The sequence below is a fragment of the Pyxicephalus adspersus genome, chromosome 7 (assembly GCF_032062135.1).
Source record: "Pyxicephalus adspersus chromosome 7, UCB_Pads_2.0, whole genome shotgun sequence".
NCBI classification, from domain to species: Eukaryota; Metazoa; Chordata; class Amphibia; order Anura; family Pyxicephalidae; genus Pyxicephalus; species Pyxicephalus adspersus.
The window spans coordinates 72975291-72999729 of record NC_092864.1 but is presented as its reverse complement, the minus strand read 5'-3'; the positions used below and the strand labels follow the sequence as shown (position 1 = coordinate 72999729).

Below are 24439 nucleotides of genomic sequence, written 5' to 3'. Positions count from 1 at the left end.
ACATTTCCATGTACAAAATTGTACCGCTTTTTGCATGGAAATTTAGGATTAGAATTAGGTTAACAACAATAGGCCCCGGGAAGGACCCTTGGTGCTATAGCAGCCGGGTACATCGGCCATTTTCCCCAAAGGGTGAACGAATCTGCAGCGTGCTCATTCACCACACGCGCGCCCATTCACCACACGCACTTTCCCTTTCCTTTCAGGATTCTGGCGGCTACATGTCCGTGACGCCCCGCCCCCCGTCCGCCCAGTCTGTGTGGTTACCCGGATGTAGGAGCGGAGAACGTCATTGTTCAGTCACACTACCGGCAGACAGTAATGGAGGCAGCCCGGGGCTTATGGCGGCAGTGATACGGATGACTTTGTACAGGTAGGTGGGCTGTGAAGGAGACGTCTGGGCCTGTGGAGCGGGCTGGGGGGAAGGAATACCGGGAAGTGTGCTGAGGCCTATGCCGGCTTGTTAGGCCCCAGCCAGGCACCGCGGTGTATAGTGAGCACAAGGCGGGCTCGGCGCTCCTCAGTGCCGGCAATGTGACTCGGTGTGCTGCAGGCAGCGTAATACGGAAAGCTGTGTTAATATTGAGGTGTCTGTAGAATTGGGGTGCAGCCATAAGCAATGAGCTCCCCATTCATGTACACAGACATTGCTCATATACACCGGATTGTTCGCCATAAGCACCGTGCGCATGCATTATTCATTGCACATGGGCCTTCCCCCATGCCTAGCCCATCTGCTCTGCCATAGGGATGAATGGGAGCTTGGACAATAGGGATTTGCTGCTCCATTGTATCCAATACATGATAAAAATGTTCCATTCACCTCGTACCACCCTGATGGCGGAGCGCAGAACCGGCTATACACGCTCAGTGGTGACAATTACATGTGACTTATGCCTTTTGCCTATAAAATCTGTGCCATATCGCTAACATGCAGTGGAGCGGTGTGCTGTGCATGGTTGATCTTGCTTTAGGAGTCACAACTTGTTATTATTAATAAACAGGATCACACAATAAGAGCGAGATATGGAATGGTGGAAGTAGTGAGGGGTTTATAAGACGGGTAGGCGAGTTTAAAAAATTGGTTTTGAGTTGGAGTATAAACAGGATTGATATAACGCCAACATATTACGCAGCACTGTACATTAAATAGGGGGTGCAAGCGGATAGACAGTGACACAGGAGGAGGAGAGGACCCTGCCCCAAAGAGCTTACAATCTAAGAGGTGGGGGAAGTATCACACAATAGGAGGGGGATATGTAGTGGAGGGAAGTAGTGAGGGTTTAGGAGACAGAAGAAGACGGGTAGGTGAGGTTGAAGCGTTGGGTTTTGAGAGCTCTTTTAAATGAGCAGAAAGTATAAGAGGCCGAATAGGACAAGGAAGACCATTCCAGAGAGTCGGGGCAGCTCTAGAAAAGTCTTGGAGCCGTGTGTGTGATGAGGTTATGAGTGAGGAAGTCATTAATAGGTCATTGGAGGAGCGGAGAGAGCGGCTAGGGGAGTATTTATCTATCAGGTCAGAAATGTAAGTGGGATAAGAGCTGTGGAGGGATTTGAAGACAAAGCACAGGAGCTTAAATTTGATTCTAAGGTGAAATGGAAGCCAATGGAGAGAACTACAAAGAGATGCAGCGGAAGAGGAGCGGAGGGAAGGATGGATGAGTCTGGCTGCAGCATTCATAATAGATTGTAGAGGAGAGAGTCGGGTTAGTGGAATACCAGAGAGGAGGAGGTTACAGTAGTCCAGACGAGAGATGATAACAGTGTATACAGGTAGGGGCGGATTTTGGAGATGTTGCGTAGGTGAAAGTGACAGGACCTGGAAATGTTCTGAATATGGGGGGTAAATGAGAGGGCAGAATCAAAGGTGACGCCGGGTGCCTGTGTTTTTATGGGGAGATTTCCTTCTTTCTGTCCTATGATTTTGCAATCCTCTAATGCTCATTCTTCCACAAATCAGGGGAGCATGGTGCTGTCAGCTATGTTGATATATCCAGTTACTGATCAACTACAACCCCATCGGGCACCTGTATGTTTTGATGGTGAGAATTTTGTTTTCAACATCCCATACTGTGCAGAACTATCGGGGGGTAGGTGAATAATCGTTCTGTTGTAATACACATTGGTTAAGGCTGGGTACACACGTGCAATTATTGTCGTTGGAAAGGATCTTTCACAATCATTTCCAACGACTAAGGACTGCACGATGCATGAACGAGCTCTGTACATACAGCACCGTTCTGTTCTATAGAGAGAGGAGGGGGAGAACGACTGAGCGGACCCCCACTGCGCGCTCTCCTCCTCCACTTCCATTACTATTGTTTGTCGTCCATCGTCCGCCAGGGCGGTCGTTTAGACGACAGGCGCTATACACACGCCAGATTCTCATCCAATATCAGCCCTGAGCCGAATATCAGACGAGAATCATTGCAAGTGTGTACGTAGCCTTAGACACTGTCACCAATAAGTGTTGTATTGTTTCCAGGTGGGTTATTTATTTATTCTTGTAGTGGACAATACTCTATTGGGCAATGGTGTTGGTTGTGTTTTCCTGTGTACAAATCTCTTGATTGCCTGCATGATGTGACTGAACAGGGTGCTGGCTGCTTACATAGCAATGTGTTCACCTGCTGCTGGTAACAATGGCTGGCATAAGTCGGTGTGCATGCAAATTATTGAAGGAAAAATGGAGCATCTCCTTTTCTATCGAGGGCCATGGTATGAAGGGAATGAATCACTAGTGCAGTGCTGAAGTTTACAGTTGGGCGTATTTTCTGTATTGGAGAGGCTATGCCGCTGTTCACATTGGCCCCTTCGGTGAAAATCCACAAATTGGGCACACAATGCCACACTGGACAGGTAATGGAGTGAGACTAAACTAGTCCAAACTCCATGTTTGTTCAACCAGAAAAACCCATAATCTTTTAACGGTACCAATAGTAATAATTGTCCAGGGAAAAAAAATCTAATATAATACTACAGAGATGTTCCAGTGTATTGTTTTTATTTAGTAAAAAGAGAGGAAAAAAAGAACAAATCAGGCCTATAGGATAATGTTAAATCAGTTGTATTTATTCCAAGTAAATACAAAACATTAATACATTTATATGTCCATCACCCATTTACATATCATGGGATCAGGACTGTCGGACTATACAGAGATTGTCTACTCCACATTTAAATCATAATTGGTATTAATCACATAAACCAAAAAGACGTCTTGTTACCCAATGCCTTTCGCCTATTTGGCTTTGTCAGGGGTATGAATGAGACGTGTATGGTCTAGTGGTTAAAAGAATGAACAATATTGGTTGATATATGTTAACATATGTAGTAAAATGATATACATGGGTACAAATATACTATATGGGTACAAATATGATATAAATCGTCAAAATAAACATGAAAATTACAGACATTTACAAAGGTATGCCAGATCAATTTCAGGGCGTTAGTCCCATTGTAAAGCTTACAGTAGTGGTGTCGCCATTGTATTTTAAGTATATGTTCTACTTGTTCCCAAGCAAATCTATTATATCTCAGGTGGCTATATATACATATATGTACCTATTTATCTAAATGATCAAGATTATTTTATTTTCATTGTTTTCATGCCTTAAGAAATGTTAATAACATTACTTTCCAAAGACTAGGTGTATAGTTACAAGTTCCCCTATGTCACTGACTCACAACAGTCAATTGTCATGCTTCTGGACAGGGCACCGCGTCGTCTCCCCTCTTCAGGTCTGTTACAAAAACTTAGTAAACCTTTTTACATAGGACCAGAAGGGTGCCAGGAGCCACAATAAATAGATAATGGCACTACAAATTTACATTTCTTTACTACAGGTGAGGGGCACGGAATACCTAATTGCTTTATAAACACCTTTATTCAATATTTACTTCCTTTCCACAGCCATCATCTCCTACACACCTACAACTCTATTCAAAGACTATAATGGCCTGTGGACATGAATACCAATAAGGACAATAGTCTTTGTGCTGTTCAAGAGGGGGCAAACAAAACACGAGGAGGACTTTGTGCATGGTCAACATGGAGCTCCTTTTCATGTGATTTAAGAAAACATTCCTAGAATTTGAATGGGGAGTTGGGTATAATGCATACGAATTTGACAAAGTAAATTAAAAAAGTAATAAACGCAAATAATAATCGTTTCTCTCTCTCCTTCTTCTTGCAGTGTCAAACCATGACTATTATTGATAAAGTGTCTCCGGTGACTGCAACATGCCAGAACCAGCTGTGCAAGTCCATTTCACCATCCTCTGGAGACATAGATACAGGTTCAACAAGTTTGGGCGTATCGTCAGCCTTGGCTAAAACGTCTCTCGGACCAGTACCTGGTGCTGCCGTCTATTCAAGCTCATCTGTTCCTGAAAAGCCCGTGCCTTCAGAGCAGAGTGATCCACGTAAGAACCGGGTCTTGTCCCAATTATTTTATTTATTGCTTGTTTTTTTTTAATTCATGTTTTCATAGTACTACTGACTGCACTATAGTATTGTGTTGTACAAAGTTTACTTGTGTTTGTGACTGGAACTCTTTGATTAGAATGTGACTTATTTTATGTCTTCTCAGATGGCACATTTTCAGACATGGGACAGACATCGCTCTTGTTAACTTTTAACATATTAAAGGGCCCCAAATTTTTTAATACTTAGGTCTGAAGATACCCTGCAGATAGCCGTCTTTTGTAAGTGCATCAGGGACCGATCTGCATTGTAGGTTTATGCACATGTTTAGAATTTACATACCCATTATCTATGAGACAATAATTCAGTCTAGGAAATAGATCCTAACCTTATATGATGCCGAAAGAAGATGTCAACCCCCTTCTATAGAGAAAAGGTGATGAAGGCATTTTTCATATTCAGGTTTGCCTTAGTTATTCATCATTTCAATTTCCTTTGGTTTCCTGTCCAGGGACAGTTCCACATTTTCTTTTCTCTATCCTTTTTTGGTGCCTATGTATATATACAATTCTAACACAATCACTTCTTTGCTTCCTACAGTTATTAATCAAACTGTTGTTTAACACTCTTGCCTCTCTGGTTAGCACTCCGACCTTTGCAGTGCTAGTTCCCAAGTCAGAATCTCCGCCAGGGGACTATCTGCATGGAGTTTGCATGTTTTGCCCTTGTTTGCTTGGGTTTCCTCCCACATTCCAAAAACATGGGGTTACTTGCCCCCCCTAATTGATCTGTGTTAATGACATGACAGTGACACTGGTGGGACATTAGATTGTGAACCCCTTTAAGGGACGGCTAGTGACAGGACTGTGCACTGCTTTATATGTTGGTGCCATATAAATACTAATAAAGACACTGACCAAATAGTTCGGCAACTATAAACATGCATTTCATACATAACCGAATTTTTGTATTTTTACTTTAGACTCTTTTTACCTTTTTAGATGTTTTGTACATGAAAATATTTCTTATTTATTAAAATTGCTGATCTTTCTATAAATGCTGGTCTGCTGAGTATGCTGATCAGGAAAGTCTTTTCTTGCATATTTGCTAGTTAGCAAGCGATTAATGTAACCTGCCAATGCTGAGGTCATTTTATGGAATGCTAATTGCCTGGCTGTAAAGCTAATTGGTTTTGGTAGTATTAGTCACATATCTGAAGCAAGCATCCAGAAATCTGTGGCAATTAGTTGAACACCTGAGTAGCACACTGGTGTTCTGAATCACTGTGTGTCAGTGAGTCAAAAAATGGCAGCTTATATATCATCTCATTGTGTAAGTCTTTAAAATACTAAAGTGAAATAGTCTGAATGATGGCTAGCAATTTGTGTTCTTAGGAAAGAGTTCAGCTATGGCTGCTTAGATGTCAGTGTCAAATGCTAAATTAAGGCCGTATCCTATTTAAATATACTGCTATAAAACATCACTGAAAAGGATGCAATTAGTACCTTGTTTTATGAAATTTTATCTATAGTCACTTTGACACATAGCTCCCTTGTTAGTCACTGAGCAACCGCAAAACATCAGAAACACAGGAAGTACATGCCCCACCTGTGTCCTGACCTGGTAGAAAAATACTCCCCCAGCCGTTCTCTTTGCTCCTCCAATGACCTACTAATGACTTCCTCACTCATAACCTTATCACACGCACGGCTCCAAGACTTTTCTAGAGCTGCCCCGACTCTCTGGAATGCTTTTCCTCGTCCTATTCGGCTTGCTCCTACGTGCTCATTTAAAAGATCACTCAAAACCCATCTTTTCAAACTTGCTTACCTATCTTCTATCTCTTAAACCCTCACTACTTCCCATCACTACATATCTCTCTCCTATTGTGTGATACTTCCCCACCTCTTAGATTGTAAGCTCTTCGGGACAGGGTCCTCTCCTCCTCCTGTGTCACTGTCTGTATCTGCCTGTCACTTGCAATCCCTATTGTAAAGCGCTGCGTAATATGTTGGCGCTATATAAATTCTGTTTATTAATAATAATTATAATACAATAAATGTTTATAATGGGTAACCATAAAAAAATTATTTGGTAATTTTCACAGGAAATATTAGCTGTAGTTTTAAGTACCGTATTTTTCGGCCTATAAGGCGACTGGGCGTATAAGATGACCCCCAACTGATTGGTTAGAGTGGTGAGCCAATCCAGGCTCTCTACTGGAGAGCCAATCCAGGCTCTCTACTGGAGAGCCAATCCAGGCTCTCTACTGGAGAGCCAATCCAGGCTCTCTACTGGGGAGCCAATCCAGGCTCTCTACTGGAGAGCCAATCCAGGCTCACGTCCTTCTGTGCAGCTTACACAGGAGGACTCGCGGGGACTCGACCGCGCCGGACGTGAAGCAAGCTGCAGGTAAGTACCCGGCGTATAAGACGACCCCCGACTTTGGCACAGATTTTTTGGGGTTAAAAAGTCGTCTTATACGCCGGAAAATACGGTAGTTTAATAGCTACATGGCAAATTCAAACAAGTAAAACCAATGTTCCTTTACTACACATGTAAAAAATATATATATTCCTGTATGGGTATATGCTTGTGGAATGGTTGTCATCTATTAAGGAATTTCCCAGCCTTGTCCTAGGTTATTCTGTCTGCTATGGTGAGACATGGTGTTTGTTCCTGTGGGCAGTCATTGGCTGCCTGAGTTCCTGGGATTTTCAAGGCCAACCTTCTATCTTGAACCTTTTCCTCATTCTACCAGTACCCCGACCACAGGCTGCTGGGATAATACTATGATCATGATTAGCTGTTGTCTACTTTGATGACACATTTGGCCCTGTTTTTGACCTACACTAATCGACTACACTAATCAATGTTCTCCATGGCCTTGAGATGGTTTCAAACTTTCTTTGTAAAATAAACCAGAAATAGAGATTTTAATCTGTGTTTGGAACCTCCAGATTACAAAATCCGTCATTTTACCACAGTACCATTACCTCTAGCCTTATTCTCTTACATTGGTAATATATTGTGCCCTCATGCCACCCAAGACATTATCTTTAAAATGTACTATTTAAACGTAATTTTGCTTTACAACCTTAAATTCTCTCTGTTTTTTTCAGTATTGGCAGTACCAGGGGATGGCATTAGCGCACCAGAGAAGATTCTTTTTCCTGCAGAGAAAATAAGACTGAAATGGCAACGAGTTCAGAAGATTGGAGCTGGTCTCCAAAATCTTGGCAACACATGTTTTGTTAACTCTGTTTTGCAGTGCTTAACTTACACTGCACCACTTGCAAATTACATGCTGAGTCGTGAACACTCAAAGACATGTACGTATGGCTTTTTGATACTTTTAACTGTTGATGAATGTTGGGTGTCCTACCCATGCCCCAAACACCTTGATATGTATGGGTGTGTGTAGGTTTTGTTTTTGTTTTAAGTGCGGTGTTTATCCCCTAAAGTGTAAGCAGGTGTAGCTTTCAGGTGCCTATGCTGCTATACAGCTGCTGTCTGTTTATCAGATATTAGTCAGATTCAGAGATAATGGCAAATGGGTGAAATCTCTATTTGTATTGAATCCATGGATTGAAGTTAGGTTTTTCCAAATACAGGTATTTTAATTTGTCCATCCAAATCAATACATTTATGATTTACCAGTTTTCACTCATTTGTGGGTTATGGTGTTTTTAACCCACTATGAAGCTCACCAGGTAATTTCCTGGTGTCATTTGTGAACATGTAACTAATGTGCAGGAAGCTGTAAGCCCTAATTATAAATTGCTCAGGTTTATTTGAGAGCAATGGTTTGCCCATGGCATCTTATCAGTGCATTAGGCTGTAAATATTTACAAATAAAACAATTTGACCATATGTCTTAGCCCACCCCCATAACAAATGATCTGTTAACTAGACCCCATTGGGTAGCAGATTACTTTTACTGGTCAAAAGCAAGGGAAGTTGGAGAAAATTGATTTTCATTTTTTTATTTTTACAATTGAATTTCATATCTGATTTCCCGTTTCCTTTAATGTTTCTAGCTGTAAGTTCTTTGATGCTATACAGCACTGGCTTCAAGCAAGATTGCAACCTTTTGCTAAACTTGTCCAGTATAATCCTTGCCAGTGCCAGCAAATTTGCCCTGCTGTGCTGCGATCCTTAAATCCTTCCTTAAATGGGGTGCGTGAGCCAAGGCTCTGGAGAGCACACAGTCACATTATCTTGCTCTTCAACACCTACAAGCTGTTTGGGAGTTTTTTGGCCCTGGACTCTTGGAGCAGCCCAGGAATTGGATGATACAACCACCATTTTGGGCAGGTACATATACCTTCTACGCACAATGTCCAACTGTTACCACCAAAATATAACGTTGATTTAAAATTGCATAATATTTTGGTGTAACAATCCAAATTAAAAGTTCTAAATGCCAAGATTTCTTTTCAGTACCTGTAAGAGAAAGATGTAAGAATTTAAATATATGTGCAGAAGTAGTCTTTTTTTTTTCCTTCAGTGCTTTGAAGAGCCAGCTCCACAATAACTCCGGCTCCAGCAGCTAGTGGTACAAAAAATGCCCCTCGTAATTTTAAACTAGTACCCGGTGCTTGTAAACGGACATATAACAAAATAAAATGTCATTACTTGTAGTTTATTTTGCAGGTGAAGACTTAAAACCCATGGACTGAAAACACTTAAATGTTGGAAATCTAAAATCATAAAGTTTATTTTTTTGCATGTAAAAATCGGTGGCTCAGCCCACTGCTCTCCTGCAAGGCTGCCTTGACGAAGATAACGGCCGTGTTGAAATGCATTGGCAGTATTCTAGCAATTGTGAAGCCACCCTAGCCTGAAGGTTCTCCGCATCTCTCAGTTACTGTTGAGACAAGCATTTCTTTGCATTAAAACAGGTGTCTCCATTCTAAATGTTTTTAACTAATTCATTATTAGTTTATAATACGATTGATCATCAGTCTGTGGATTTTAACCCTTTACATGCGTGACCAACCACATAACTTTAAATTTCCTTTTTATCAGTTGCTTTGGTACTAGTTTAAATGAATACATCAAATTTAATTCCACTGCAATGGTAGCTTGTTCAGAGATTCTCTTTATCATAAACAATTTCTACACCCCACAGCTTGTTTTAGAATTCATTAAAGCAGGTTAAGCCATCATGTCAATGGCCATGAGCACTCCCCCTAACTTTTAGATTAGTGCAATGTGTATGCACCTGCTTTGTGGTATGACTACCAGTAAACAACAGTTTCCAGTACTGGTGCCGAGCTAAAGAGTCAGCTTTTTAATTTTTTTTTAAATATGTTTAAAAACAAAACCTATTACACTTTGGTCCAATATATATTTCATTTGACTTGCACATTTCCCTTTTTAGGTAGGGCATTAGGCTTCTTATCATGTTTGCTGGAAGAAGCATATTAGCAGAACTGAAGTGATTGCAGTCCGATTACACACACCTAGATGAGTCAAGTGACTACTTTCTACGTGCGGTTTAGAGCTCTGTACAGTTTCAGAGAGAAATGCAGCCTAAAAGACCATTCTGCTGTGTAACTATAGCTATTGATACACGCTGTACTAAACTTGTTATAAAAAGTATCTTCAAAGTTATTTAGCACCTTGTATTTGTCTGTGACATTCAGTTTTTGGCAGAGTACAATATTTTGTATGTAGCCTACTGGTAAATGTGCGGAGCACAGACTCCTGTACACACAAGGTTATGACATGCCTGGTTCAGCTTACGTCTGTTTATCTTCTGTGTGTAATGGAAGGTTGCTCTATTCCCTCATATAGTAACTGAGAATAAAAGTTTGTGTGAACAGGCCTTTATCCATTTAACTTAGCATTTTACAGTCAATTTACAGATTTGTTTTCAAAACATCAGTATAGTGTCCTTGTGTTCTTGGCACCCCAGACTGTCACCATGAATTAAAAGTATAGGAAAATTATTTTTTCTTTACATAAAAAGTATAGATTTTATTGCGGTAGTAGAGATTATCTTTTACTAACCTATTCATTTGCACAATAAACTTTTCAACCTGAAAGGTATAAGATGTTCTTCCTTTCAGTAAACTGGAAGCCCCCTCCCCAAACACCCTCTTAAAGTAGAGGAGAAAGTTGAATTTATACTTTCCTTACATTTCATCGTCACCATGCAGTAGATAGGCAAGGATGACTGAACCGCCCTTTCAGGTGTTGTCCTGTGGATTGCAAAGCAGACATATCTTGTATTGAAGCTCTTGTAATGAACTGGACTGTTTTCTTGCATGATTTTGTGTTCCAAGGGACTCAACAGCATGCCAAGTGATGTGGAAGTCAGGAATTACTGTACAAACTCTAAATTTGTTTACCACCTACATATAGTAGGTGATTTGGGGAGGGGACTTAGCCAGTGAAATAGACCTTTCATTTTGGTGGAAGGTACACTTTAATTTCCAACAACCAAGCTGTAGGGTGGCTACTGTCACTTTTTACAAAAGGATTCTGAAGCACACTATAAAGTTTAATATAAAAGAAAAAAAGGTCTTTCCTATGTAACCCTTTGTCTCGACTTAGCCCTAGTAAACATATTTATCTGCCGGCTTCCCTTTTTTTTTCCAGATTAAAAGTAGACCAACAGCACCCTGGATAGCAATAAAAAGCTGACAGTGTTTTTTAAATCATTTTCCACTATCCAAAGCTAAAAAATAAAACAACGTTGGCTTGAGATACTTTTTGAATATCATTTGTAACAGATGGGACAGAATGCATTGTAAAGTTTGCACATTATATGGCTAATATCGCCAAGTATTATCTATTTTTTCTCCCCATAAATGTATGCGTGTTGAAATGTAAAAAAAAAAAGTACTCAACGCAAACACTTATTATTTTATCTTTGCCTGGTACATTATATAGGTTTAATTTCTGCCTGCCCCAGAATTAAATATATATAGCTTATCAGTGACCCCCCCCCCCCCCAACATAGTTGTATATTTATGTACGTTTTAAATCAAATGTAAATAAGTGTTTATGATTGTTCTCAATGCCTTTTCTATTTAGGTCGTGAGCAAGATTTCTGTATGATGTGTGTTATGCAGTCCCACATTGTTCAAGCTTTGTCTAACACGGGCAATGTCATCAAGCCAACCGCTGTAATTAGTGACCTAAGACGTAAGTAAATTCTTTTGCCTGAAACATTGTATGTGTCAAGTTTGAATGTCTCCGTTTTTCTCAAATTGTTGATACACTAATTAGAAAGCTGCCCCAACTCTGGAATAGCCTTCCTTGTCCTATTTGGCTATTTGCTACTTTTTGCTCATTTAAAAAAAGCCATCAAAACCCTTTTTTTTTTTTCAAACTTGCCTACCCCTCTTCTGTCTTTTGAAACCCTCACTACTTCCCATCAATACATATCTCCCCTCCTGTTTTGTGTCAATTCTCCAACCCCCTAGATTGTAAGCTCTTCTGGGCAGCCCTTTCCTCCTCCTGTGTTACTGTCTGTATCTGTCTGTCATTTGCAGGCCCCTATTTATTTGTACAGCGCATACATAATATGTATTTTACTTTGCTTTGTGCTTATAATTTGTAGGTATTGCAAAACATTTCCGTTTGGGGAGTCAAGAAGATGCTCATGAATTCCTTCGCTATACTGTAGATGAAATGCAAAAATCATGTCTTAATGGTTATATCAGGTAAGCTAACAGTGGTTGGGTACAGAATAAATGCATAGTATTTCAATGTAGTTTTTAAATTAAAACAAAAAACAAAAAACTTGATGGAAAGTTGATGGATATGTTAGTGTGGCATGTAATAAGGACAACTGTTTCTTACAAGTGCTGGAAGAATGATTGGGAGGGCTTATTTTTTATTTTTCATAGATGGGCATTGGCCTTTGGGGGATGTTCAGATATAAAAGGTGTCTTGGCTTTACAACGTTCAAGTTAAACAGCACATGCTATGATCTGAGCTTTTTTTCTCTTTTTGGTAAAAGGAAGATGTTGGGGAACTAGCACATTCCACTGTCTGGATTTTTTTTTATAGTTATGATACTAATTATTGATCCAATTTTATTTAATTGATTTTTTTTCCTTTTGCTAGTACTGCAGTTACGAAAGCAAAGCATAACAATTAGTAATACTCTGCAATAGTAGACACTTTCAAGAACCTGCCAATTTCTAGATATTGAAAATGGTATGCCTGAAAGAAAAGTTAGAACCTTAAATTCTTGGAGAAAGAGACAGCAATCTGTTTGCATGTGGTATTGTGACAAATATTCGAGTCGTTTGCAGGAACTGATGGAACTGATAATATGAATTCTGTTTTTTAGCTATGGCAGAAGTACACAAGCAACTACTTTTATACACCAGGTATTTGGTGGATGCCTACGATCTCGAGGTAAGAAATGACACCTGATATTTTTTTTACTTATCTAAAACCCAAAAAGTGATTTACAGAATCTGATTGGCTAGCTAATGCCAATTAAAGAAAATTGGCAGTGAAAACCCACACAATTTTTTCCACCAAGAATTGTCATCTAGGGATGCTGCTGTGGCCTAGAGGTGCCTATTTTGCTAAAGGAAAAGCTGTGCTGAGCAATGTATAGGCAACTTTTGTTGACCTCCTCTCCTTCCCAAAAAATGCACTTTAATTTTCTAGTAGTACAGAAATCATTCCTCTTCAAAGTTAAAGCGTACCTGTTTTCACTTTACATAAAAGGGTAGACAAGAATAAATGGAAGCGCGAAGCCTCCCAGGATACCTACCTCAGGCATTCCCGGAGGCTCTTGGGCCTTCCTTCTGTGCACACATCTCAGGCATGTGCAGAAGAAGCCTTTTTGTGCAAAGAGAAAAATTTGCCAATCTCGCGCATGCGCAGTGAGAGCATCAAATTTTTTTTCCATTCTACGTCACCCAATCTTGCGCCTGGGTCGGGTGACGTAGGATCAAGAGTTTAGTTCCTCTTTAAGGAAAAATGAAACAAGCAAAAAAAAAAAAAAAAGTATTAAACAGAAGAAGGAAGTACAACATAGTAAAAAAAAAAAGAAAAGTAAGTTTCGAAGAGGGACAGGGGTGGGGATCTTGGAGAGGTAGGGAAAAATAGGACAATATGAAGGTGACAAAAACAGATTGATTTTCTCTCCAGAGGGGACTGAGGTGAAGTAAATAAAAGGAAAAGTTTTGGTGGGGCAATGAAGTAGTTGCCATTAAAGCATTAGGGCATATTTTACCATATAAAATAGTTTTTTAGACTTAACCAAAACATTCATGTTGATTGTCACTCATATTAGGCAGTTGTAACGATTCTAAAATATTTTCTTTTTTTTTCTGTTGCAGTAAAATGTCTGAAGTGCAAATCGGTATCCGATACCTATGAAGATTGCCTTGACATTGCACTAGAGATAAAGGTAACTGTTCTAAAACATTTGTTGCATTATTGCCTTTTTAATAGTTTTAGTAGATTTTTGTCCAGATATGTTTTTTGCTTTCAGGGTTTAAATAGTGTGGGGAAGGTTCTTGTTTCTATGTTTGTCCACTTTGGGAAGATTTCCTCTTGTCCAGGACACCAGGTCTCCAGACAATTTCTCTCCAAAAGAAAGTCAGCCAGTGATGAAACTTTAGACAACATTTATCAACTTGTATAAAGCATATAAATAATTGTTCACAGTTAGGCCTTTTATCATAAATGTTTTGTATATATAAAAAGTAACCTAAGAACCCATACCTATTAAACATTATTGGGTACTCTAGCTTACATTAGGTATACTATTCAGTATTTGTTGGTGCTGGGTTTATATTACATAGGTCAGTAAACTATCTGCTATTCTTTTTATTATATTTGGTGGGTGGGCAATGAAAGGAAAGATATGTTCATTATCAGTTAATATATATTAAAAGCTGTTTTTGCAGTGTTTAAAATTTTCTGTTCTATTTTTAAAATGTCTTCTAAAATGCTAATTGTGTATATTGTGTAATTCCCTTTTTAGTCTTCACATAGTATAAGTCATGCTTTAGAAGAGTTTGTAAAGGCCGAACAACTGGATGGAGACAATGCATACAAATGCAGCAAGTAAGCTTTAAAAAATGTTCATTATTTATTGTCTTAATTGTACATATGACTTTAGTGTTACTATCTTCCTGCTTCCACCTTAATAAAGGGCTCCTCCATTCCCCAAAATGTCACAAGATGATGTAGATCTAGAGAAAGTTCCACGGTAGTTGCAACTTCATTTATAGCAGTTGACCCTTATTTTTACCTCTTTTACACAAGTATTAGTTGATAGGACCCCCTGTGTTCTAATTCCTGGGTCCCCTCACTTTCACTTGTTCTTTGTGCTCCTTGTTCAATGATGAGCAATTTGCAAAGGGTGTTCAGAATCTTGGAAGAACAGTCAATTTGCAACATGTGCCGCCGTTTTGGATGGTAGCAGTTTGGCAACATTTGTAAACTCTATAAATCATAAAATCTCCCCACCCCCCTAAAAACTGAACTTCATACAGATACAAATTACACAGATGCATGCAATTTGGTATTTTCCCCAGCCAGAAACTGGAAAAGCATAATGTGTGTGTGTGTGTGTGTGTGTGTGTGTGTGTGTGTGTGCAGAGGGGTAAAAATAAGAAATTTCCAAAACAAGTCAGCAGATGCCCAGGCATGTTTAAATAAGTGCCAGTTGATTTGTATTTACCCTGGTTTCTTTATTCCTTAGGTGTAATCAGTTAGTTACGGCAACAAAGAAATTCACAATTCATAGATTATCCAATGTCCTGACTTTGTCATTGAAAAGATTTGCAAGTTTCAGTGGTGGAAAACTTTCAAAGGTAAGCTGAAAATGGATTATGGACGTATGTTGTTTTTTCCAATTTTCTTTCTGTTACAAAAATTATATTGGCTTGTTGTTTAGCACATCTTTTGAGTAACATGTGACAAGCAACCTTTCATTTCAGCCCAAAATAGTTTTAGAGAACCTTGTGTCCAACTTCTTTGTAATTATGTGAGATGGTGGTCTGTTGTTAATGAAGGCTGGATGCCCACTATCTAAAATCTATGATTTTCATTTTTGTAATACGAGTTATTTTATGTTGTGGCAGGATGGAATAAATTTGCTCAATTCCTTATGCAACTTGGGGGCTTTTGAAGAGTCTTGAAAGATGGTCTGGATCTGTCTTTTGCGTACCAACTAATAGACTTTAATTTTGTCTTTTCCTGTAGGAAATTAAATACCCAGAATACCTTGACATCCGTCCATACACCTCACACCCCAGTGGAGAAGCACTTATATACAAATTATATGCTGTACTCGTACATAGTGGCTTTAGCTGTCATACAGGACATTACTATTCTTATATAAAGGTAAGTTTATCATTTGATCTATGTTGGTTTGCATTTTCAAATGAGCCTTACATGGCTCATCCATAATGGGGAAAAAGAAAGTGAGAAGATGGCGAAATTTTTAGATCTAACAGTCCAGTGCCCTTACAACAATCGTGCACACACGCAAAAGATGTAAGGTTGGGCAAAAACAAAATCATCTTTTGGTATATATCAGTATCTATCTTGCACGGTTAATGCTTAGAAACATATTGTGTGACTGTATTAGCTCTCCCAGACCATTGATTGGTGGGATGATATGTATAAATTTAGGACCTATTTTACCAAGTGTCAAGATATGGACACGGAAGCCCAAGAATCCTCTCTGGTTTGCCTATATTATGAATAAATTCATAATGTTTACTATGCTACAAGTGGCACTTTTGTGGTGTTTAAAAGCAGCCAAACCTCTTCATTATGATAGGATGTTTCCTCATCCTTTTGAGTTCCTATGAGTCCAACACTTATTGTTTATCTGTTGCATTTCAGGCTAGTAATGACCAGTGGTACCTTATGAATGATTCCGTTGTGTCCACTGCAGACATCAGGACAGTCCTTAACCAACAAGCATACCTTCTATTCTACATCAGGTATTTTTATGTTACTGCATCATTTCTCTTTCCGTATACATTTATATTACTCTTTATAATATGGTTTTACCAAATATTTTTTGGATTTTCATTCACTACTTTTTTTCCAGATCCCAGAATGCTCCCAGTGCTGATACATCATATACTGTCCAGTCATCCAGTCCTAATTCCCCACAACCTAGCTGCAGCCAGAGGGCAAGTGTGTCAAAGTTTTCATTTATAGGTCCCCAACAGATCAATAAGGTAAGAACCTGTGATGGAACATATCCACAGTGGACCTTCTACTAAACTAGAAGGTTTGCTTACAATCTCCAGGCCCTTTCCTTTGGGACAGCCAAAATCTTAAAAGAAGTAGATACTGATCCAGGCTCAGTTCAGTGCTTGACGTGAAGGCCTAGGCAGTTAACCATCTGATCTTCTACTATAGCAGGGATCACGTAACTAAGTGATTTGGCCCTCATGTGTCAACACTGAAAGGAACCTGGAGGAGAATTTTTCTCCATGAAAGGTATGGTTAGTCTTTGTATTATTGATTTTAATAATCATCTCTGCAAGACAATAGTTAAACTTTGTTATTATTCTGCTTATAGTTGTTTGTAATTTGTGCTTTTCTATATTGTGGGAAAGGTCAATAGTCTGAAATTGGAGATACTTTTTTCTGTACTCCTTGCAGGTTTGCACATTGCAACCTATTGCTATATAGAAGCACTTTTACAAATAAATCTTCACTTGTATTCTGTTTTTATCTCCTCCAGAATGTAAAACATTTGAATGGGAATCGGTCTCCAAAATCATCTGTAAATGGTCCAGTTCCAAACAATAACTTTGTTAATGCTAAAAGGCCAGTTGGTGCGGTACCTGTCAACCGGCAAGTTTCCATTAACTCAGCAGTAAAGAAACAGAAAATTACCATCACTATCAACAAGCAGCATCCTGTTCTTCAAGGGCCACCACTTCATGATGTCTCCAAGACTGAGTCTTCTACTAATGGAAGTCAGACATCTACTACCACTACTACTAGTAAACCATGTCCAGTTGTGTCTACCTCAATTGTCCCTACACAATCTGAATCAAAACATGCGCCTATCAGGTTGAATCGTGGAACTTTAGTCAATGGGAAGTCTAAGGTGACCTCGAACTTGCTGGTTCCCTACGGTACAGAGTCTTCTGAAGAGTCTGAAGAAGAACAGAAAGGAATACGTAAGAGAAGATGGAGTGGGAAATGTGCTGATGGAACTGTGACAACAAATAGTCTTAATGCGTCCACATATTCATCAGAAAGGACTGACACTTTTAAAGAGGAACCAGTAACACCATTAAAATCTAGTCCCACTCCACAAGATGAGCTTAATAATGGTGACACTCATGAATCATCTATGTCCAGTTCCCAAAATGGCGAGAACAATTCAGGAATGAATGAAAATCAATGTGAATTGTCTAAGGAGGTAAGAATAATGTTATATAGTAAGTTTTTATGTTGCCTACTAGTCGGTGCTGATTTCCTTGTTTTTTGACACTTGATCAATATTTAAAAATAAATTTCCTCTTTGGTAACACAAAGTATTTAAAAGTTTTGTCCTTTTTTAAATTGACTATCATTTTATTTTTTTGTCAGTTTGTTAGTTGGTTAGATAAAATAATGTATCGTTAATGAACAACTAACAGATGCAGACATTTAAAACGCAAGCTCTGGGGCATATATTTTATGATGCTGTATGGGGTTTATATAAGATAGTTACAAGTGGGTTTGTGGGCATTTCAGACAAACCCTTAGTAGTGGATCTTGGATAGGCTATCAAAATATAGCAGGTATATATGTCCTGTTGTTCCCATTCCTTTAACTGTCATTAAGATGGGAAACTGAGTTCAAAAGAACTTCTTATAGTTTTATTAACTTTCTTATAGTTTTGCATATACTGGCCCATTATATTGGGTACAACAATGTTAGAATGTACAATAGCCTCCCCTATATATCCTGATCAAACATATGTTTAATTACTCCAGTAATTACCGCATGTTTTTGTGGCTCCTTTTACTAGGTCATCATTCAACAAAACCTTGTTGAATGTTTTTCACCTAATGCATTGCAAGTCTTTAATTTACAAAATGTGATTAAATCTCATAGATTAATCCCAATAAATATAATAATTACTGCTTTATCATTTTAAAGTTGCTTCTTCTTAAACAGGTTTTTTTTTGTTTTGTTTTTCTGTATTAGCTTTTATCCACAGTTGGCTCAGTCTGTAAACCAGATTCTGGGATCTTCCATCAGCATGTGCAGTAATCCACAGCAGTCAATTACATAGTTACATAGTAAGTCAGGTTGAAAAAAGTCCATAAACATAAACATATCCCAGATATAAAACCCTATGGACATCTATGGACCCTATGGTTGATCTGTAGCAGGGGTGTCCAAACTTTTTGCAAGGAGGGCCAGATTTGGTGAGTGGAAAATGTGTGGGGGGCCGACCACTAACCAGGGTTAATGTGGGCGTGGTGTGCACGGGTCCCACAGGGAGGGATTCCCTGTGCACAGAGTCGGTGTCAGTCCGGTGACATGCCTGGTGTAGAGTAACTTTGGAAGACAACAAACAGGGATTCAACCTTTTCCACATTGCTCTAGACTTAACACTGTAAAACACTATTGCTGCCCCTGGCACTGCACACAGAGGGCCTGATTTATATGATATTAATAATAAACTCTTGTAATGGAAATGGGATATAAATAAACATAAATTATGGCCAAGTCTGTAAAAGAACCCGTTAACATGGCTAAGAGAGATCTGAGCCTGCTACACCCACCCGTTCATTAATGTCAGAGTCCGGAATCAGTGGGCGTGGTCCGTGCACAGCACACGCCCACTATAATGATGTAGGCGATTCCCTGTGATGACAGAGGCTGCCGGCTGTTGAAAATCTAAACGTGGGCCTGGACTTTGGACATGCCTGATCTAGAGAAAGTCAAAAAATAAAAATTCCTTCCTGATTCCATAAAGCAATCAGATGTTCCCTGGATCAACAGTCTCTATTATCTTTACTTTAAATCCTTAATCCCCAGTTATATTCTGTGCTTCTAGAAATCATCCAGCTTTTTCTTCAAGCAATTTATCGTAGTGGCTGAAACTACTTCCTGAGGGAGCCGATTCCACATTTTCACAGACCTTACAGTGAAGAATCCCTTCCTTATCCGGAGCTTAAACTTCTTTTCCTCCAGGCGCAAAGAGCGCCCCCTTGTGCTTTGTAATGATCTCAAAAGTGAATAATGGGAAAGAGAGTTCTCTATATGGACCATTTATATATTTATACAGGATGATCATATCCCCCCTTATACGTCTCTTCTCAAAGGGGAATAGATTCAGTTCAGCTAATCTCTCCTCATAGCGAGCGCCTCCATTCCTTTTATTAGTTTAGTTGCCCTTCTCTGCACTCTCTCCAATTCCACAATGTCCTTTTTGTGAACTGGTGCCCAAAACTGGACAGCATATTCCAGATGTGGTCTGACCAATGCTTTGTACAGGGGCAGGAAATTGTATTTCATCTTACTGTAGTCAGCTCGTTAAAGCTTTTGGTTACCGCACTTCCATGACTTATTTTGGATGTAGCAGTAATTTGGAAGTTTGCTGTTTGACAATTTTAACTTTGTTTTGTTTCCCCCCATTTAGAGTGACTCTCCATTGAGTGAGGACACAGAGCACGCAGCCACAGCAGCTTCCCCACTAAACTATGCATGTGAAAGCGCATCACCAGAACAGAGGTATATACCGTGGTTTATGGCAGTTTTATGATGTCAGGTGTATGAGTGTTCTTAGACAAAAGGTGATCCAAGGGCTAATATTACAAACACTTTCCAAAAAGTTATACTATCCACTGCCTTCTAATAACAAGTTTGTGATGTCAATTGGACAACATTTACATAAGTTCTAATTTTGCCTTTTAACAATTCTTTCGGATCTTTCTGAGATTTCCAGCTTCACCTATCACATCTCATGCAATTTCCACTACTTTTAAAGCAGCTGAAAAAATACTTCATAGATTTTTGTCGTATTCTCATGCTCTGGTAAAGACCCTCTTTAAATTGTAGCTAACATGACAGCGATCCTAGGAGTTCCCAGTAAAGGGTTTTTAATATATCAGTAATTGAGATGACTACTCAATTACAATAAAATGTTCCATAATAATAATTTTTTTTTTCTTTTGCTTCTTTCTGTTAGACCCTTGCTGAAAACTGAAAAATCAGTGACAAAACCAGAAATCTCACCAAGCATAGAAAATAGCATCAAGTTAAAGGACTGCGAGGGCACTGCAGAGAACAAACCACAATCGCAGTCTTCTGGGTCCTCTGAAGACCACAAAAGAAATAGCAATAGACGCTCACAAAGCTTCGATAGATCCAAACATGATCGCTATCGGTCGCCTGATAGGGAATACAGACACAGGGATTACTATAGTAGTGGACACTACAAACACAGAGACTATGACAGACAGCGTTCCAGAAGCAGAGGGAGAACTGGAGATCGCTATTCAGATTACCATTCTAAAAGGGACCGTTCAAGAAGCAGAGAGAAACACCGGAGACATTATTCTCCCTACAGAGATCGGCACTATGATAGGGAATCTTGGGCCTGCAAAGACTATAAATCGGGATGGTCCCATCACAGCAGAGGTCGTGAACATAGCTATAACTACAAATACAACAACCATCACACTCCCTGCTATTCACGTCACTTTGATTCCTACCATCAACGAAAATTTAACGGTTACTCCAGCTACCATCAAGATTATGTAAGCTCAAAAAAAAGAAAATACCATCGCGACGGCAGCTCCGGAGAGGACGACCATGAACGGGGCTTCAAACGCCAGGCCAACCACAACCGCTCACCTTGCCCACGTGGTAAGGGCAAATAATACAAAACTATTTGCTGTGTTGTACTAATTATCTGTTCTTACAATGATTCTATCCAAAATGTTATTTTACCAAGGAACAAGTGATTGTGAAAGATCCTTTCCAACCACAATTATTGCCTTAGTTTTGGCTAGTTTTCTTTTACAGTTACCACTGTAGACAATTCTTGTGTCACTTTGAAATAATAAATGTGACAGCATAGGGAGGCCCTGGAGCTTGATAAGGAAAAAAATTATTCTGTCCATGGTTAGAGGGTTTATTTAGAATAAAATATTAAGGGATAGAGCAAAGCACATGTGTGGAGACCTAATGGCACAATCAGGTCTGACCACTATCCCCGAGTGAGGGCCATTTATGCTGAAATTCTGAACAGTGGGGCTCCAAAAAGATATTCTTGTTACATTACATCAACATGACATTACATCCATAATTACTACAACTAATGGAGACAAAATTGTTACTATTGCCTCAACCGACTCCACCAAGGCTGCATGATAACAGCGGACATCACAAACAAGAATATCTAGAACAGACACTGGCAGAACCAAGGTCCACTCTAATAAGAGAACCAGTCATCTATTAGCCAACGCATAGAATCAACTAAAATCAATAGAGTATATATAATAATTCATTTTTCAGCTTTATCAAGCTCAAGTAACATAAATCAATGATCCATTCTTCAGTAGTTTTTAAGGCACTGACCTGAACAAGCACAGTATGTGGTTAAAGAGTTCTTACCGTGTGGATCCACGTGCCTGTTTTTGGTCAGAGACTGAAGTAGAAAAAAAGCTATAAAAGATATGCTGTATAGATTATTAGGGTAGGTTGAGGGAAAAGTTGTGCATATTACATAAAATTCAGCTTTAAGAGTGTCCATTTCATCTGATTCCTTACCATTAACCGTGCAAGATAGATACTGATCTATACCAAAAGATGAATTTCGTTTTTGCCCAACCTTCCTTTATATTCCTTCCTACTTGACTGATCATTGCTTGTTTCTTCTTTTGTTTTAGACCGGTGAGAATGAAGCATCTAGCACACCGACTCCTGGAAACACTGGATAAGAAAATCAAGATGGAATCTTTGTTTGCCCATTCCAACAACCTATATGTCAACATTTGATTCTCCGCAAAGAAGCCAAAAGCATCTCCTGGATGTGAACAGTTGGTTACTTCCCCTATTAATTTTTTACTTTATTAAAACATTTTAGGATTACCCCGTGGCGTCCTCCAGCGATGCCCGGCATCTTCTTCCCGGCATCTTCTTCCCCTGGCGATGCTGGGCGGGCATCTGTGTAACCTGGTGGTGCCGGCCGTGCATCTGCGTGCGAGCGTGAGGCGGGTAATTTAAAATACTAAGTATTTTCAAATGTACCGCTTTTATATTTAAAAATACCTAATATTCATACCGCCAGGGAGGTTAAACAGGATTTATTAAACGATGACTAAAGACCAACTCAACTTCCCATTCCTTTTGTGTAAAAACGAACAAAGTTATCGGACATCGTGAAAAACCTTACCACAAGTATTTTTCATATAGTTTCCTCTGATTTTACAAATGTTTCATTCAAATCAAATACTCAAACGCCAAACACTTTTGAAGTCTGTACCCAAGAAATATTGGAAACACCCTGGAACATGTGCTCTCAAATGCTGCTTTCTAAGAGACTCAGGATTATGTGTATTACACAGCATGTTTTCTTTTCGGTTACACCTTCACAGATACTTGAGGGATCATTGCATTTTCATTAAATTTTCTACTTCTAACCAACCCAACGTTCCGATTATAAGCAAGGGGTTTATATTTGGAGAATTTTATCTCCAGCCTTTTACACCCCTTTTCTGTGTTGTGTATGAAAATATATTATGATTTTTTTTTAAATACATATTCCAAAAAAAAAAAACAGGAAATGCTCATTTGTCATTTGTGAATGTTGATTTGTTGTCTTGAAACATGATAGTTTTTATTTTTTAATTTAATTTCATGGACCTAAAAGGAAACCTTTTTTCAGTCGGATGTTTTAAATGGGTTACAGGTTATCCTATTTTAATGCCCAGCAATGAAATACTTCATACTGTGATTTTATTTAAATACTATGTCAGAAAAGAAGATTAAGAAAATGACAAGTTTATAATTTGTTTGCTCCTGCATCAGGAGCCAGAAAAGTGTATATGTTCGTTAGCTGCATAATCTATTGTTTATGCGTGATGATCATGTGTCAAGTTCCATATATTTATGTATATATGAGAACAAGAAAAACAAAGCTTCAGCTGCGGCAATCTCCACAGCTGATGTAGCATGTCAGATTTAGTATAAACACTGTTTAAACAAAACCAATTGTGTTGAATTCTTCCTTTTCTCATTGTGTATGAAAGAATCAGATGTAAGAGATGTGTGCATGGGGCCCGTGAATCCTAAGGACTTCAGCTCTGAAAAATGCTTGTTCCCTGGCTGTCAGTGATGTTTTGGTGGAGAAACTTTTTTTTAATAACCGGAATACGCTATACATACCTTTTCCAGAAGTATAATTTGGCCAATCCTTTAATACGAGGGGAATTTGTAAGGAGTTTGGTAATGCACATCTTTCTCTTAGTACAGGTTTCTAACTCACAGCAGACATGTGGAAGCTGGCTCTGTTTCTTCAAAGAAACTGTTTTTTAAGAGCCTAGATTGTAAGCTCTTCGGGGCAGGGTCCTCTCCTGTGTCACTGTGTCTGTCATTTTCAACCCCTTTTAATGTACAGCGCTGCATAATATGTTGGCACTAAATAAATCCTGTCTAATAATAATAAAAGAGCCTACGCATCAAAAAGAAGCTAACTATTGGTTCTCCTAGATTTCTCCATGGCAGGCCCTGGCAGTATATTAGTTCTCCCCAGCACAGCATGCAACAATCCTACCTCCTCCTCTTTGATGTTTTAGTAAGTGTGAGATGGGTGAGGAAATAAGGTCTCTTGTTATCTACTGCTGAATATAATTCTTGTAAGGTATTGAAAATCCTGTGGCCAAGAAGGGTTTTAATAACTAGGTTCATCTCCAGGAAGACTAAATAAATGCACAGATAAAACACTGGAACTATTTTACCCGCTAAATTTGTATTTCTGTATACCAGGTCCTGAATATTACACGGCACAGCATAGCAGGCGATCTTATTTCCTTTTGC

At 39.0% G+C, this 24439-nt stretch overlaps 1 protein-coding gene across 3 annotated transcripts; it reads left to right on the top strand.

Moving 5' to 3' along the window:
- Window positions 1-248: 248 nt before the first annotated feature.
- Window positions 249-23610, top strand: USP42 (ubiquitin specific peptidase 42). Of its 3 annotated transcripts, XM_072418949.1 has the most exons (16): window positions 249-373; window positions 4200-4428; window positions 7552-7761; window positions 11477-11587; window positions 12006-12108; window positions 12744-12811; window positions 13750-13820; window positions 14400-14482; window positions 15123-15234; window positions 15626-15766; window positions 16274-16374; window positions 16485-16617; window positions 17130-17819; window positions 20037-20128; window positions 20586-21265; window positions 22291-23610. In XM_072418949.1, exons 2-16 carry the CDS (start codon window positions 4209-4211, stop codon window positions 22296-22298), a joined length of 2823 nt encoding a protein of 940 aa, XP_072275050.1. In that variant the 5' UTR covers window positions 249-373; window positions 4200-4208; the 3' UTR covers window positions 22299-23610. The 3 variants fall into 3 exon arrangements, with proteins under 3 accessions (XP_072275050.1, XP_072275051.1, XP_072275052.1); XM_072418950.1 differs by lacking the exons at window positions 249-373; window positions 4200-4428; window positions 7552-7761 and adding an exon at window positions 8574-8746; XM_072418951.1 differs by lacking the exons at window positions 249-373; window positions 4200-4428; window positions 7552-7761 and adding an exon at window positions 8770-9333.
- Window positions 23611-24439: the final 829 nt, after the last annotated feature.

Excerpts from the sequence above, each read along its gene's own strand:
- USP42 (XM_072418949.1), top strand. The coding sequence starts at position 4,209 with ATGACTATTATTGATAAAGTGTCTCCGGTGACTGCAACATGCCAGAAC. Across the intron at positions 15,767-16,273 it reads ATTACTATTCTTATATAAAG|GCTAGTAATGACCAGTGGTA; the intron begins GTAAGTTTATCA and ends GTTGCATTTCAG. Across the intron at positions 17,820-20,036 it reads AATGTGAATTGTCTAAGGAG|AGTGACTCTCCATTGAGTGA; the intron begins GTAAGAATAATG and ends CCCCCCATTTAG.